The sequence below is a fragment of the Argentina silus genome (genome assembly GCF_951799395.1).
Source record: "Argentina silus genome assembly, chromosome: 1".
In the NCBI taxonomy this organism is placed as follows: Eukaryota; Metazoa; Chordata; class Actinopteri; order Argentiniformes; family Argentinidae; genus Argentina; species Argentina silus.
Genome location: NC_139655.1, coordinates 13,308,084 through 13,324,797, shown reverse-complemented (window position 1 = coordinate 13,324,797; position 16,714 = coordinate 13,308,084). Strand labels below are relative to the sequence as shown.

Below are 16,714 nucleotides of genomic sequence, written 5' to 3'. Positions count from 1 at the left end.
TCCTTATGCAGGATCGTTCGCTCAATGGCCAGCAATTTAGCGGGGTTGAACAAACCAATCTAACCACACTATATCAAATCCCACACAGCAGAACAAGAAACAGTGGGGCAGCGTTGGCGTTGTGTTACAACTTTGTTGTTTTGACTTTTTCTTTGGTGTTCCTATCAGCAACACAACTTTGAGGAAACAGAGCGACATGGACACTTCTTTAAACTGCGTGATGTTAACAATCTACTGCTTCACAATCACATCATTGCGTATGTTTCATCACATGACAACTGCCTTCCACGGAACAAAATGACTTGGCCCTATGCCAACAAAATGACTTGTTCCGTGGAAGAGCAGTCAGGTAACTTGTTATTATCTGATGATAATATCAGAACCGCCACACACAGCAGACCAGGGAAATTGCTGATAATAATGTAGCGCCGGCGAGGGGCGGGGCTATTGTTGTTCTATTGTTTAGGCTACTGCTATTGGCTGCTGCTGTGTTCCTATCATGCATGTGAGTATGTCATCATCAGTGTGAATGTTCGGGGCAAAACCGTAGTCTCGAGTGTTGTTGGTTCTAGTGGCCCAATGTTAGTTTTGTTGGTTAAGTTAAGTCTTTTGTGTACTGTTGTATAAATTACAATAAATTCACTAAAAGCTATTAAGCCTCTGCTTTTCATGATCGCCACAATAATATTCATTTCCCCCTTAACCGCAACTTGTTACTGAACATATTGAATGTATCTGCATTTGTATGCGTTTTCTCGAGCTGTTTTTTTATGAAGTCGTCTATTTCGAAGAGGCATTTCACCTCTTCATCGCTCCATGTGAGCCCCCGACTAATTTTTCAAGGCAAGGCAAGGCAAGACAGATACTTATATTTGTCTGTTTATTGACGTGATTACATGATGGACACAATGCGATGGAACACAATTATATTGCAACACAATATTACAACAACTGTTTTTGCACAACATACACACAATACAAAGACAGCTAAATGTTGAATTGGGCCTGCATACACATGGAGATAGTTAGACAGACAGATACTGTAGATAAATAGATAGATGGATGGATGGATGGATGGATGGATGTATAGATAGATAGATAGATAGATAGATAGATAGATAGATAGATAGATAGATAGATAGATAGATAGATCCCTGAGAAAAACAGAAGCACAGTGGAGGGCAACATACAGAACACTACAAAAACAAAAACATGACAAAAAATGCGGAAGTGCATATAATGCTGTCATCATGATCCAACTCAAAAGTACAGAGCCATTGTTCAGATGGATGTTTTGTTTCCTTGTGACAACTTGCAGGCTCACAACAAAAGGTTCAAGAAATTCAAGCAGACCAGCAGTATCAGTGGTGCTGGAAAAAAACAACAATACATTGTTCATATTCATTGACTGATCCTTTTCAAAAGGACTGTTTGACACTTCCATGTACAGGCTGTATCATGGTATGTTGTAAATCTTATCAACCTCATATAAATTAGAAATGGGGCAGTTAGTTGATAACCCATGGTGTATTGACATGAGGCCACTAGGGTAAGACTAACTGACTTGAGGTGCATAGGTACTGTAAGAATGTATTGTTTTAATAGTTACTCACCATAAAAAACTTGTATGCCAGAATTTCTGAAAGATATGATGGGACTACAAAGTTCACCTGAAAGAGGAAAAGGAAAAACCCTAGCAATTGAAGTATTGCCTCAGTACAGAAGTCTTATCAAAATATCAGTGAACATTCTCTACAGTATTTGTCACGACTCCGCCTCCATGATCTCCGCCGGCGGTGGCTAGCACACCTGTCTGCAATTGAGAAATCGACTCTCCACTACTTATACCCTGCACCTGCTGCTAGTCAACGTCGGATTGTTTGCCATTCATGGTTTTGTGCCACGCTTCCAGCTCCAGTACCCTGCCTGTCTGATTACCCGCCTGCCTGCTCGACCTCTGCCTGTCTGACTACACGTCTGCCTACTCGACCACTGCCTGTCTGACTAACCGCCTGCCTGTCTGACCCTGCCTGTCTGACTAACCGCCTGCCTGTCTGACCCTGCCTGTCTGCCTGTCTGACTACCTGTCTGACCCTGCCTGTCTGACTACCTGTCTGCCTGCCTGACCCCTGCCTGTCTGACTACCCGTCTGCCTGTCTGACTACCTGTCTGCCTGTCTGACTACCTGTCTGACCCTGCCTGTCTGACTACCTGTCTGCCTGTCTGACCCTGCCTGTCTGACTACCTGTCTGCCTGTCTGACCCTGCCTGTCTGACTACCCGTCTGCCTGCCTGTTCATTTCTATTATACCTGTCTTATTAAATCCACTTGCTTTACACTTAACTGCAAGTCTGCATTTGAGTTGGGTCTCTGATTCGTGACAATATTGACTTTAACTAGAGCTTGTAATGTTTCCTGGTCAGGTCATATGATCAGGGAAAGCTCCGGGCCCAGAATAGGTAGAATGTTAATGCAAAATGTAGAATGTTAATGTAGAATGTCTAATGTTAATGTAAAATGTTAATGCAGTTCCTTACCATTCCTGATGAAACCACGGGCAAATTGCTTTGATCTCCCTGTGTGAGCAGTCAAAACATATGTTTCCTTATTTTTTATGTTTATGTTTTAGTCTCAGTTAGATCAAATCTTATTTTAAAGCGAGACCTGGACAGGGGTTACAGTTGTGTATTTTACAAATAAAGTTCATGTGATAAATATGATTATATGACAGTGGCTTAGCCCTGGCCTATGATCAAAACACAGATTTGGAGAATCTTTAAGGGAGTCATTGCACAAATTACTTTTGCCTACCACTCTATAAAATACTCTTTCTCATAGGTAAAATAATGTTCTTGTATTTATTGTAAGTTGCTCTCACGTGTGAGGTTCTTAATATCAACAGGAACGATGAAGCTGAATTGTGAGACTGTTGTAATGTTTAAAGCCAGATCCGGGCTCTCTTCGTGTACCTAAGAAAAGTAAAATAATTTAAATAGTTAATCGCAGAAGTGCATTAAGGACCAGCATACCTCTTCTTCAATCCACTTATATATAAGTGATTTGGTAAATGTAACCATTGAAAAATATATACAGAATAAGAGGAAAAATGAAATGAGTGTACCTGTAGTGTTGTTCTGTGATTGAATGTTCTATTGTACACAGCACTTTGTACTGATATAGTTCCATTGAACAGAAAAATAATTGACTCATACCCCTAAAAACAGAAGAAAAGAAAAATGAACAAGAGATTCAGGGATAGCCTGCAACGACACACACATACAATATAGAATAGGGAAATGCTTTCACAAATGTCTAATTTGGAAGTTAAATTGTACAATACTGTATTACTGTAAATAATATTCTATGCACAATACAGAGGTATTGTAAACATACAGTAAAAATGTCACCTTATCTATGTATAAAGTGCCTTGAGCTATGGACCGCTATATAAATTAACGTTGTATTTGTTATCGTTTATCATAGGTGAAACCCGAAAGGGTCTGGCTTTGGTGGAAAAGCATTATGTTACCATGCTCTGATTGGATGGTATGTCAGAGATGATGCCCAGGTATTTGTTTAGAATGTTGGTGCTGTTCATTGACACATTCATCTCTATCCTGCGACCCATTATGTTGACCCTGAGACAGCTGGTGTTATTGCTGAAGAGGCAGGGCTCAGGATCATCACATCGACATTCTATACACTGTTGGTGAAAAACATTTACATTACATGTAATTACATTACAATTAGTATTTTTAATACATTTTTCAAACCAAGTAATTGAACCAAAAAAAACAAAAGCTGACCCCACACCATACAGAATGGCCCCTTGGAGATGGAAAAGCACTTTGGTTCTACTGTACATATTTGAATCACCTGCATTGGGAAAGAGGTGGATGCTTGTGTGGTGTGTGTGTGTGTGTGTGTGTGTGTGTGTGTGTGTGTGTGTGTGTGTGTGTGTGTGTGTGTGTGTTTGTGTGTGTGTGTGTGTGTGTGTGTGTGTGTGTGTGTGTGTGTGTGTGTGTGCATGTGTGTGTGGGTGGGTGGGTGGGTGGGTGGATGCATGACTGTGTGTGTGTTTGTCTGTTTGTGTCAGTCTCAGTTTCTGAGGTGGTTACTTACGAGTTTTTGTAGGATGAAGGGACTGTCAGTTGGACATTTTTGGAGTATTACTGGAGTATTAGTGTTAGGACTGGTAGTGGTAGGACTAGTAGTAGTAGTGGTAGGACTGGTAGTAATAGTGATGGTGGTAGGAGGAGTGCCAGCTAGGTTTACTGTCAAGCTAGGCACTGCTATCGAAACTGCATTAAGGTCATTAAAAAGTGGTTTTGCCCTAGTAGTAGTAGTAGTAGTGGTAGGACTAGTAGTAGTAGTAGTAGTGGTAGGACTAGTAGTAGTAGTAGTGGTGGTAGGACTAGTAGTAGTAGTAGTAGTGGTAGGACTAGTAGTAGTAGTAGTAGTGGTAGGACTAGTAGTAGTAGTAGTAGTAGTAGTAGTGGTAGGACTAGTAGTAGTAGTAGTGGTGGTAGGACTAGTAGTAGTAGTAGTAGTGGTAGGACTAGTAGTAGTAGTAGTGGTAGGACTAGTAGTAGTAGTAGTAGTAGTAGTGGTAGGACTAGTAGTAGTAGTAGTAGTAGTGGTAGGACTAGTAGTAGTAGTAGTGGTGGTAGGACTAGTAGTAGTAGTAGGACTGGTAGTAGTAGTAGTAATAGTGGTAGGACTAGTAGTAGTAGTAGTAGTAGGACTGGTAGTAATTGTGATGGTGGTAGGACTAGTAATGGTAGGACTAGTAGTAGTAGTAGTGGTAGGACTAGTAGTAGTAGTGGTAGGACTGGTAGTAATAGTGATGGTGGTAGGAGGAGTGCCAGCTCGGTTTACTGTCATGCTAGGCACTGCTATCCAAAATGTAAAAAAATTAAAAAAAAATGTTGCCCTTCAAAAGAAACAAATAATTATATTACTTTTCAAGCATTTCTGACCTAAGTGTTTTTCGTGTGATATCAGTTCATGAAGAGAATGAATGTTTGTTTGTGAAAGCTTTGCTTTTGCAGAGCCTTACTTGAATGTGATGTTTCCCAGGGAGTCTGACACAGGAGCTGTCCAGTTGGCTTGTATTGACCTTTCCTCTAAACGACGGCTTTGTGTCAGCGCAGATCTCTTCATGGTTCAGTAAAAAAGAAAGGAAAGTAAATCTTGAACAAATTTGAAATATCTCTCAAGCTAAACAACAACCCATTCTAGAAACAACTTCGAGCCCTTACAGTATACCCTGTCATGTAAGTAAGGAATTTGATAGCCATATTAGTTCTACCGATCAGACAGCAAAGTAGGGCTACTATTGTATTGTTTTATATCTGGGTAATTGACATATACAGTTTTCAAGAGTGGGAAAAAATGTAAGTACATATATTAGAATTTTAACACCAATGTTGTATGTTGTATGTTCACACCCATGTTGTCTATAAACTAATGATGGTTTAAAATTGAAATTAAGTTTTGAATCCATGTTTTATGCAGGCTTCCTCTGTTAAGACCCATGAAATTATCATACTGGGGAAGCACTCCCCAGTCAGCAGAGAAATTACTGCCCAGATTTATTTGACATTGCATATGCATCCTATTAAAAGTGTAAAAGCCTATGTTTAGACCAATCCTATGCTTTTCAATCCATGTGGGAAAGTGCACAAGTGCACACTTCAGGAAAAGAGTGAAGAAAAGGATGCAGGCAGTATCTTGGATTTCCTCAAATAATTACAATCCTGACATAATTTAGACTGCTGTCTCACTGTAAACTTTATTTTAGTGCAGATGAAGATAGCCTAACATATTATTGCAGCTTGTCCAAAACCATTGAAAAACACTGTATGTATTATTTTATATTGTCTATTTTATATTGTCCATTGCTTTTGGAAATTTCTTGTTAGATATTAACAATGAAGCCATATTCAAATTTGCTATGACTAAGGTGATGGAGAAATATCCTCTGCTGTTCTGTTACCCACCGCTTTCCCATTACATGCCACAAAAGCAGTTCCACTGGAAACCAGAGTGAAAGTTCCTACAGCTGTATTCCCTCCGTCCTCCTGAGCCTCAAGCAGAAATCCTCTAAAGGGGACAATGCTTCCTGACAGAGTCACTTGTAGAGAGAGATGGGGGGGGCAGATTAAAAAACATTACAACAGAAAAACGTTTCAGTATACTGTAGTTATAGGCTACTGTATATACCTTAGCCTAGCACCATACCTCAGCAATGTGAGGTCCAGGTAGTTGGCAGGAAAACACATGTAGTAACATCCAAACCAGGGTTCCAAACGCCATCTTAGATAACTCAAGGTGACTCACCACGGATGGTTTCCCCAGGTTGATAGGTGTTCTGGCTGATGATGATCGTGTACGGTGATGTTGAGGGCTGCTGAATTATTCCATGAATCCCCCCAGGTATCAGTGAGCCACAGGAGGCATCGGTGGCCCCTCCAGAGAAAGCCTTCACTCTGACCATACTCAGAGACAGAAGGACATAGAGAAAACCAAACATTCTCATGTTGAGCCAGTCTACATAGTGTTTATGTGCAAGAGAGAGAGAGAGAGAGAGAGAGAGAGAGAAATATTAAAATACTGATTTTTAATTGTTACCAACCCTAAAATGTTATCAATGACCAATAGCACTCAGTATTCAGGTGAATTATTCAGTCCCTCACAAGTATGTCTGTCATTTCTTTGTAATTCATATGTATCTATGTCTGAGATTTGTCTGAACATTGTTCTCCCCTGCTGCTGTCTTGAGAAATAGTCCAAATGTTTGCAGTAATAGTAAGACAGCATAAAAACTACAGTATGGCTTACCAGTTTGGTTTCATCAAGTTGATCATCAAATGGTGTAGAGGAAGTGCCATTCCACCACGTCTATCACCACATAAATCAACGCCCACACAGTCCTGCCACACCTCATGTGTCACAGGGTGACAACAGATACCGGATGACAAAGCATGTTTGTCTCTGTGGCATAAAAAAAAAAAGTATCTGGTAAGGCTGCCAGGCTGTGACAAGCAGGGCCTTAGCCAGGGTGGTTTTTTTGTATCATATGTTACAATATGTTATGCATATGTTTTGCACAACCCATGTACAGGTCAGGAGGAATCCTTTTTTCTAACTGAACAGCTAGAAACTGCATTTTGGTGTCCCGAACTACATTTGGAGTGAGTAGATAGATCAATGTAGGTCATGAGTTTCAGAGTTTCAGCAAACCATGAAGGGTTAACAACAATGTTGATCTCTGCTTGTGTATTTATTTACCTTAACATTCCACTTACAGTAATCAAGTCTAGTTGATTTTCCATGTGAGCCAAGTACACAAGGAAAAGAATGGATAGAAATACAGCATTTTCAACACTAAGTTTTTGTTGATAAACACCGGGCAAGTCAGGCTAATTAAAGTAATACATTTCACAACAAAACTCTTCACGCAACATTTCCTAATCTGTCTGAAGATCAGTGTTTCCACAAGCAACTCTACCTTGAAAACAAATTCTCTATTCAACATAATTATAGAGTGCACTTTACCTGGCACCATATTGTCTATTATAAACCCCATCTGACATGATGTCCTCTGTAAGAACAAGAAGAGGGATTATGCCAGAGCATTTAAAAAGCTGTTTGTTGGTTATGGACACACTGAAACACTAGCTACCAGCTGTACACAAATATGCCTAGATAATGACTGATGTTTTCATTGTAAACAAACAAACAAAAATATCAGCCAATAAAGCATTTGAATTGAATACAGTATTACTTTATTAGATCTTTTAAAATATTTTTATTGAAAATGAAAAACAGACAGTTCATCTATGCGATAGAAAATCACCTAAATCCTTACATTTTCTGAAGTCTTAAGATTGATCTAGAGATGGCTAGACTACATCTGATTAAAAATCTAATAAAACATTTATTAATTATAATTCAAATAATCAAATTATTTTTAACTGAATCCTCAAACACAAATAAAGTTAAGAACGTGCCACACACAACACTAACACATACTGTAATAAATTAGTAGTAGTTCTAATCTATAAATCAAAAAAAATGCTGACTTGACGCCTGAGACTCCAACAGCTTAAAGATGTGGATCCAGATTCTAGTACTCTGAAATTTAAAAATACAATTTTAAAAAGTTTAATTTTAATGAAATACTGAACGGGGTTAAAACATATACAAATAAGAGCCCATGAAATGATTTCCCCAAACTGACCTTCAATTGCTGCAGATGAAGTTGAGTTCCTCGGTCTCATGCAGACTGACCCACTGATATTCTCCTCCTCTCACCACCGCCCCTCTTCTCCCACACTCCGTCCCACCACTCCAGTTGCCCAGGGCCCAGTTCTGGTAGCAGATGAACTCTCCACTGACCCAGTACCAGAAGTCCTGGGGACAGGTGCGGCACAGGCCCAGCCAAATGTGAGAAGTGGAGGCAGTATTGGCTTTGGCCTCGACCAAGTGCTGGATGTCTTCATTGTGGACAGAGACCAGGTCCGAATGGTTCTTTCTGCAGTAGTCCAGGGCTTCTATCCAGGATTTGTTCTCTCGGACCAGAATTAGCTTATCTGGGGAGGTTGAGTTTGTTATACTTTAATCAGAGCATCCAGTGAAAGTTGTAGGACCAGTTTATTTACATTTACATTTAAGTCATTTAGCAGACACTTTTATCCAAAGCAACTTACAATAAGTACATTTGTCTCAGTAAGTTAATCAACTATACATCAGTCAGTACGTAAGTAAAACCTTTGATAAGAACAAGTGCCATCAGCAGTCACAGTATTAGAGAAAGGGGAACTTTTATTCAAAGTTCTGGTAATGTAAGGTGTTAGGGGATTTGTGAGGGACCATGTACTGGTCCATGTCATTGCACCAGAATTAGTTAGATAGCTAATCTGTAGTCCCTGGGCAGGAAACATCAATACATCGATACAATACTGCAATATAACACATTATAAAAAAATACAAAAGTACAAATATACAACAATAGACAATATAATCAGAGTTTAAAATGTCCCTAAATCCTATCTCACAGTTGGAATCGCAATGTCTTTGCACATAGTTTATACTGGGAGGATTCACAAAAAGGGGGAAAGGAATTACCATTATAGATAGGGGAGCAGGTCAAAGTCCTCATTTAACCCATTGGGGGCCATGGTGCCAAGGGTGTATATCCAACATGCCACTCTTCTGAGAAGCATAAAGTCTACATCCCTGTCACGCCTGAGGTTGCTGTCTGGTGACTCTGGCGCCCCCCTCTGGCTATACGGGTCAGTGCCTCCCAATATACCCTGAATCATATCACCTGTGTGTTCTGTCCCCTGTTTGTATAACTAGCCTGTGTGTTCCCCATGTCTTCGTCCGAGATTCTCCCTGTCTGTCCGTATCGTTAGTCCCCGTGATAACCACGTATTCCACTTGTTAAGTGTGTACCTTATTTTAGCGGAGCTTGTCTTCTCCACCTTTGTTTTGCCGTTTGGTCCCCGTGTTGGTTTGTACCCCATTCCCCTCTTTTGTATTAAAACCCCCGCTTCAAGTATTTACGCTGTGTCTGAGTATCTCTCCGCACTTGGGTCCATCGCACTACCTACCAACCCTAACACATCCCCTCCTCTTTTTGGTGCCTGTACTTTTCCTATAAACTTAAAGGGCGACACAGAGTGATTGAACTCAGTGAAGTGACGTGCCGTTCGGTTTTACCCGCATACTGTAGGTCAGTGTTTGAAAGGTTCATATTGCCATCACAACGGTGGACTACTTCAATGCCGCTGCTGCGGTAGACACAAGTTGTGAAGACGTGTGAATTGCTGCCCGAAAGCCACTACAAGATGGTGACAAGAGCTGTGAAGGATGTTTGAAAAGATCCATCCTTCTGTCGGTATAAATGACTGACATTGCTGACAGTATTGGTATTCCCTCCAAATAATTACTCAAATTAAAATGAGAGAGTGAATGGTTTATGATTGCAGAGCCTTACTTAATCAGCTTGCTAGATAGATTACCTCCTTGCATGAATTACAGAATATCTCCTAGGCTATATTTAGCTATATCACAATGAGAGATACACAAATTCAAAGTCATTATTTATCGAAGGATCGATGCTTGTTGTTACAGAGCGCACAGTTGAAACAAGGCGTGTTGCCAACTGTGGAGGACCTTTTACACATTGTCTTTATGATGTCTGATGATAGTTACATGTCCTTTAGGTTCCGTCCTCTCTGTGCGCAAAAATAGGGAGTTCTGTTTCAAGGCCTTTTAGTCTGAGATTACTTGAAATAGGTTCTCAACTGAATAATAATAATAATTGTTAAATGCTGAGGCAATTTTATCTTCATTTTGAGTTAAGGTTCCCTGTTGTGCTGAGAACTTTCCATAGAAGTTGACTATTTTCTTTGGTAAGATCACTAAAAAGTTGCCTTTAGTTTTTTTTTTTTATTTGTTCACTATTTTATTGCACAGATCCTTAAAAATCCTCATGTCAGTACTTGAAAACAGTTTTCAGGGTAAAGTCTCTTTTCTTCATTTGACTCCACAGTTGCTCTTTCAGCCAGGGTATGTTACAGTTTTCTCTATGAATGTGTCCTTTACACCATTAATAGTAGCTATAAAGAGTTTACATGAGGCATCTAAGTCTTTAGAGTTACACTGCTATAGTGAAGATTAAGCCTACTAAGCCTATAGAAAGCACTCTCAATGGATATTAAGTATTTAGTCCAGAACTAGTCTAAATTTAGGCCCACAAGGTGTTCTCAATGATATAAGACGGGGTGTATTACAACATATAGATACAGATATAGATATACATACAGTAGAGCCAAACAAACAGAGATTTGAGCAAACAATTGTGTTCCACACATTCATATCTAAAGATAGTGCTAAAGATGCACATATCCCTATATTTTCTTTAATACTACTGTTAATACACTGCACATATCTGTACATACCTGTTTATACTGTTCATACGGCATTCCATATTTATATTTATTCTGCTATCTACCTTATGTTACTGTAATACATATATACTGCTTGACTGCATTACCTATACAGCTCATATGCTGCTACACTGTTCATACTGTAACCTATTTATTCTGCTTATAATGCTACTGCTTACTCATATACTGCTTACACTGCACTACTTATACTATACTGCACTACTTACTGCTCATATATTGCACTACCTGTATATACTGTTCATTGCACTTTCTGCTATTTTGCACTTCTGGTTAGACGCTAACTGCATTTCGTTGTCTCTGTACTTGTACTCTGCACAATGACAATAAAGTTGAATCTAATCTAATCTAATCTAATCTAATCTAGTGTTTAGCCTTAGATGACAAGTTCACATTACCTGCAGAAGCACCAAATACCTCCACTTCACACAGAATAAGAGAAGTTTGGGATATAATTATGACGTAGCGACCCTCCATGTTATTACACTGGAAGGTGTTGGTCTTCCTTCCTTGCGTGTTGATGGTTATGTTGACAGCACATCTGAGAGAGAGAGAGAGAGAGAGAGAGAGAGAGAAAGAGAGAGAGAGAGAGAGAGAGAGAGAGGAGAGAGAGAGAGAGAGAGAGAGAGAGAGAGGGGGGGGGGGGGGGGGGGGGGGGGGGGAGAAACTAAAGTCAAGATGGTATAAGATTTCAAGATGCAAAATAATATCCACAAATGAATAGTAAAAAAAAAACTAGAGGTTATGGTTATAACCCAGGTTCTCTGAAGAAGATGAGGGAGATCCCTCACTATGGGACTGCATGTTCCTATTCACTGAAGCACTTTTCAATCACGCCTGGTATGGTAGCCCCGCCTAGTGCTGAACGCATATACGCAGTCACAAACATGCTCCCTGTCATTCTGCGAACCTTCTCTTCATGGGCCATGGAAGAGGGGCATTGAGGAGGGGTCTCCCTCCCTCATAACCATAACCTTTAGTTCTCTTTCAGTTGACTGGGTTCGACCCCTCACTATGGGACCCTGTAAAATGCCCCGAATGCCACGTTCAACTGATACCTGCAGGGGTAAACGTCCGTTTTAATGATAACAACTGTAGGCTACTTTTGTTATCCAGTTTCAATCCCACTGAAACCCAACATTCTTACTCCTGTCTCGCATGAAAATTACTAACTTCATACGATAGTCAATATTATATATTAAATATATTAAAACTCGGGCTTATTCATGTCAGACTGCGCTAAAACATTTCCCCTTGTTTCTCTGCGCTGTGAGAGAATGCATGATGACAGTATGAGAGTAGGGAAGAGTTGGTCCCATTGCTCGGTCCTCATTAAAATAACCTGATATTAAACAATTTTCACTCTTCATCTTTGCAATTCATGAGCTGCTATAATAAACTTGATTTTGCTAATCTATCTGATAAGGCAAACCATTATCTTTGTCATAGCCTCGGTAGGTAGTTTAACTTTATCTTACATTTTGCCTGTATTGGATATCCGACAAATTTATGTGAGAGGTCTACAGAGAGGGGAGTGCTGCTTAAAATGTTGCGGGGGGGGTGAAGGGGGGGTGAAGGGGGTGCTGTGTTGTGTATCACATGTTAAACAAGCAATTCTGTAGTGCATGCTACTGTAGATTGCAGCGCATGATTGGATGAGTTGGGATTTACAAATATATGCAACGCTTATCAGAGCTGTTTATAGGCCTTGTGTCATAAACCTGAGATCCGATCATTTCATGCTTTTCACTCATACTACGTTATTCTCCCGTCAAAAGTCACCAGAATTGCTTGTTTAACATGTGATATGCAACACAGCCCCCCCTTCGGGTGAACATTCTATCGCAACATGAAGCATTTTGCTTATGGGCCAGCACTGTGATGTGCTCTCTGGCCCTGATATGTTCCTGTAGTTACTGAGACATTTTTAACTAAATGTGTAGGAGCAGTTCTGGGTGAGAGTTGGCACTTTGCTCATGGGCCTGCTCTGGGATGTGATATCTGACCTCGATATGTTCCTGTAGTGACTGGCCACTGTTGGTTTAAATGTGGGGGACCGGTTCTGATCTGTCTGTCTGTCTGTCTGGTTCTGTTGAACAATAAAATATTTGACTAAGATATCTAGTCATCAAACATCCTACAGATTATTGATATAAGACTGACATAATTATTCTGTAAAAAGAACAATTCAGAGTTTAACTTAATGATCTCTGCGCAACAAAATCATTAGTGGTGCCTCAATGTTATTAAAGTATTACTTTGAAATAGTAATTCCAAGTAATTAATTATCAACAGTTATTAGACTATTAGGCTATTTCCTCTCCATCACTTTATGAATCACCTGGAGTTGTTGATGTAGTTTGGTGAGTTACCAATACGAATCTCAGCATCATTAAGGTTGTCACGATAGGTGATGGACACATTAGTGACTCTGTACACATCCTGCAGGTCCACTCTCCACCAGGCTACACCAAGCAGGTTAAATGTGGAGGAGCAGGATGTTTTATTATCGTCAATAGCCTTGTCAGCTGCCAGCAAGGAATCCACTTCGATTGGATGGATAGTGGCAATTCCTTTCAATGCCACGTTAACTAGAGTGACACAGAGAGACGTCTTTAGTCTTAATGCAGAAATCATACAGAAAATCACTAAATTGGATCGTCCCACTGACAAGGGTGTCAGAGAATCCAGGTTGTTCTGAAGACCTTTTAATGCAATGTTCTCAGATCAGGTAGCAACAATCTATTTATCAATCAATCAATCAATCTATCTATCTTATATATACAGTGGGGGAAATAATTCTTTGATATGGAGCTCCAGGCCGAGGGCGATTGATGGTTATTTTGTATTTCTTCCATTTTCTAATAATTGCACCAACAGTTGTCTCCTTCTCACCAAGCTTCTTGCTGATGGTCTTGTAGCCCATTCCATTCCAGAAAATGGAAGAAATACAAAATAACCATCAATCGCCCTCGGCCTGGAGCTCCATATCAAATAATTATTGCAAATTAATTTATAACTTTATATAATGTGTTTTTTCTTCTTTGTTGATATTCTGTCTCTATTTGTTAAACTAAAAGTACCATAAAAATGATAGACCGCTCATTTCTTTGTAATCGGGCAAACTAACAAAATCAGCAGGGGATCAAATAATTATTTCCCCCACTGTATATATATATATATATATATATATATCCTCTAACCTTTTCTCATCTATCTGGCTATCTGACCATCTTCTATCCACCTGTCCATCCTACTATCTCACTTTCTTTCCACTACCTAGTCATCATCCTTTCTTCCTTTCACCAGTCACTACTGCTTCACTCAGTATAACTCATACTGAATAACCTCTTAACTGTATTGATATATCTACACCTCCCCTCTCTCATCTATCATTCATCCATCTGACCAACCAACCAACCAACCACTACCAAAATAAGAATTTGCAAGTCCACAAATTGCAAGTCTCTTCTGGAACTTCTTTTTCTAGTTATTGTTCTTAGAAGTGGAGGGTCTTGGTTGCTACCATATCTGATGAGGGTATATAATGATAGGATAGAGGTACATTCTTTAAGAGTAATTACACCCACAATTACACAACTACGGTGTAAAAACTAGCAAATACAATTTTCCAACTGTCCAACCACTATGCATCCATTGAAAATAATGTTGCTGATTGCAAGCTTCCTATTTGGCAAGCACCAAGTGATCTAAATTAATTAGTTAAAACAGTTTATAAATTGTTTATAATTGAATAATTAATTGGTTATAAATTATGTTTTAACTAATTATCACCCATTCGCAAACCCTTCACAAACAAAGGGTACCTTAATGTAAAGTGTTACCTCTTATGGATATACAGTCTTTGAGTGTCTCATATAATCCCATAAGGGATGGGCCAAGCTGGTGGCATGTGACGAAAATAAATCTGTTAATTCATTCATTCATTCATTCATTCATTCATTCATACAACATGTTTGAGTCAGTTGGTAGATCAGACAACCAAAAAAATATATATATCTCACAGGAATCAGAATATTCATGTGAACTGGAACATCAACAAAATATTCATGTGAACTGGAACATCAACAACCTCTAAGATGGTACTGTCTTCATTCTCACCTGGTGGGGCACTGTCTGCCTGGGCTGAGAGAACGACTCCTGTGAAAATGTTACCATAGTGATGTATTAGGGTAAAACTATCTTGATTTAGTAGGCCCACAGTATATCATCATTTATAATCTGCAATGGTAATAATAGTTGTGGAGGCATGGTTGAAAAGGTAATAAAGGTGTACAAAAATAAATGGCAGAAGTGGTGGAGGGGCAGTAGTGGAAGTGTTTTATATCTATATGAGGTACAGCAACATTAGAAGTCAAAAGATCACATGTATATGTATGTATATACTGTAGAGGCACACTAGATACTAATACTTTAAGACACTTACCTAGTATGCCTACAGAGGAGAGAAATAGATCCCACTGCATGACTAGTGGTTGGGGCTTGATTTAGGCTGTTTAGGGCTGTTTCCTGTAAGTAAATATGAAATGAAAAGTTCAACAGTGCTGCTGTTCAATCACAATAGTTTGATAAAATTATAAATGTCAGCTTGACATTACCATTCAAAAGTCATAAATGTAGCCTACAGCAGTTGAGAGATGGCTACATGTGGTTTTCAAACAGAAACACTTTTGAATGTACTCCTGACATCATCGTCGTTTACATAATTAGAGCTACAAGACAATGTAAGTATTTGGACAACTGTGAGAAAGGATTTTTTATAACACCCATGATGAACATGTAAAAACAAAGTGAGACACATGCTATAGAGGGTGCTATACAGTCAAATATGCAAAATAAACTGTCCGTCCTACACTCATTTCCTACTCAAACCGCATTGGGGGAGAATATCTAGATTCCGTTCCCCCCCTAAAATATTCTCTCCAATGCTTTTTGAGAAAGAAAGTGAGTGGAGGACAGAGGAGAGGATATGAGGAATCGAGTTTGAAATATTGAAAAATACAGTACTCTGGTCCGCATCTGATTGCGGATTTAACACCAAAGATAAAAAAATAAAAAATAAAAAATAAAAATCTTTAAAAATGATAGTCAACTTGTTTATTCCATTTTAATCACTTCAATAATTATTCAGAGCAATATGTTGTCCAAATGCTCAGAAACAGAATTCAATTGTCTCAAAGACGTTCTCTATGATCTCCCACTATGCAAGATGAGTAAAGGAGAAACAAACAAAGAGGTATTACTCACAACTCTGTATCTCTCTCTCACTCTGTGTCAGTTGGGAGTCCTCTCTCCTTTGTCTCCCTGTGTGTGACTCTATAGTCTTTCTGTCTCCTTACTTTATGGATACACCAGTCAAAGCATAACATGTGGCACAATGCAAATTCATCTGGTGCAAAACAGATGCAAAGTACGATATGCATTTCAAACATCATCCATCACCATATTCAATGTGACTTTTAGCCAGGGCCGAATATGCGGCCACCTAGGGCCCCAGAATGTTCAATGAGCGGAGAAGTTCTTGGTTGCTCCCCTTAGATATTGTTCTCTAATGCTTTTTTAACAAGCGAGTGGAGGACGGAGGAGATGGCGCAAGGAATCGAGTTTCTAACAATTGAGAAAGGGTCATAGACTCTAGGTTTACAGTAATTAGACCCTAGATTTGCTCCAGTGCTCTGCACTGTCCTGAATAAGATTCCATCCCTCAGATGAGA

The 16,714-nt window shown here is 39.4% G+C and overlaps 2 protein-coding genes across 7 annotated transcripts; both read right to left on the bottom strand.

The window, feature by feature from the left end:
- Positions 1–1,062: 1,062 nt before the first annotated feature.
- LOC310809641 (uncharacterized protein) lies at positions 1,063–6,923 on the bottom strand. 6 transcript variants are annotated; one of them, XM_083677009.1, is made up of 12 exons: positions 6,844–6,923; positions 6,343–6,552; positions 6,003–6,136; positions 5,060–5,157; positions 4,378–4,933; positions 4,123–4,221; positions 3,530–3,703; positions 3,122–3,214; positions 2,879–2,969; positions 2,538–2,576; positions 1,614–1,670; positions 1,063–1,370 (listed from the first exon to the last, which is right to left on the bottom strand). In XM_083677009.1, exons 2-12 carry the CDS (start codon positions 6,539–6,541, stop codon positions 1,321–1,323), a joined length of 1,590 nt encoding a protein of 529 aa, XP_083533135.1. In that variant the 5' UTR covers positions 6,542–6,552; positions 6,844–6,923; the 3' UTR covers positions 1,063–1,320. The 6 variants fall into 6 exon arrangements, with proteins under 6 accessions (XP_083533135.1, XP_083533133.1, XP_083533137.1 ...); XM_083677007.1 differs by having other exon boundaries at positions 4,123–4,933; XM_083677011.1 differs by lacking the exons at positions 4,123–4,221; positions 4,378–4,933.
- An 879-nt stretch (positions 6,924–7,802) lies between these two features.
- LOC310804502 (uncharacterized protein) lies at positions 7,803–16,324 on the bottom strand. The gene is made up of 7 exons (XM_083669768.1): positions 16,248–16,324; positions 15,427–15,509; positions 15,102–15,140; positions 13,321–13,570; positions 11,378–11,520; positions 8,246–8,597; positions 7,803–8,139 (listed from the first exon to the last, which is right to left on the bottom strand). The coding sequence occupies exons 2-6, from the start codon at positions 15,464–15,466 to the stop codon at positions 8,248–8,250; spliced, it is 822 nt and encodes a 273-aa protein (XP_083525894.1). The 5' UTR covers positions 15,467–15,509; positions 16,248–16,324; the 3' UTR covers positions 7,803–8,139; positions 8,246–8,247.
- Positions 16,325–16,714: the final 390 nt, after the last annotated feature.

What these genes read in the sequence shown, in the direction of transcription:
- LOC310804502 (XM_083669768.1), bottom strand. Translation starts at nt 15,466, where the DNA reads ATGCAGTGGGATCTATTTCTCTCCTCTGTAGGCATACTAG. An exon ending in CTCCTCTGTAGGCATACTAG is followed by an intron (nt 15,141 to 15,426) that starts GTAAGTGTCTTA and finishes ACATTTTCACAG; the next exon opens with GAGTCGTTCTCTCAGCCCAG. An exon ending in AACTACATCAACAACTCCAG is followed by an intron (nt 11,521 to 13,320) that starts GTGATTCATAAA and finishes TCTCTCTCTCAG; the next exon opens with ATGTGCTGTCAACATAACCA.
- LOC310809641 (XM_083677007.1), bottom strand. Translation starts at nt 6,541, where the DNA reads ATGAGAATGTTTGGTTTTCTCTATGTCCTTCTGTCTCTGAGTATGGTC. An exon ending in TGGCATGTAATGGGAAAGCG is followed by an intron (nt 5,158 to 6,002) that starts GTGGGTAACAGA and finishes TGAACCATGAAG; the next exon opens with AGATCTGCGCTGACACAAAG. An exon ending in ATCACAGAACAACACTACAG is followed by an intron (nt 2,970 to 3,121) that starts GTACACTCATTT and finishes TACTTTTCTTAG; the next exon opens with GTACACGAAGAGAGCCCGGA.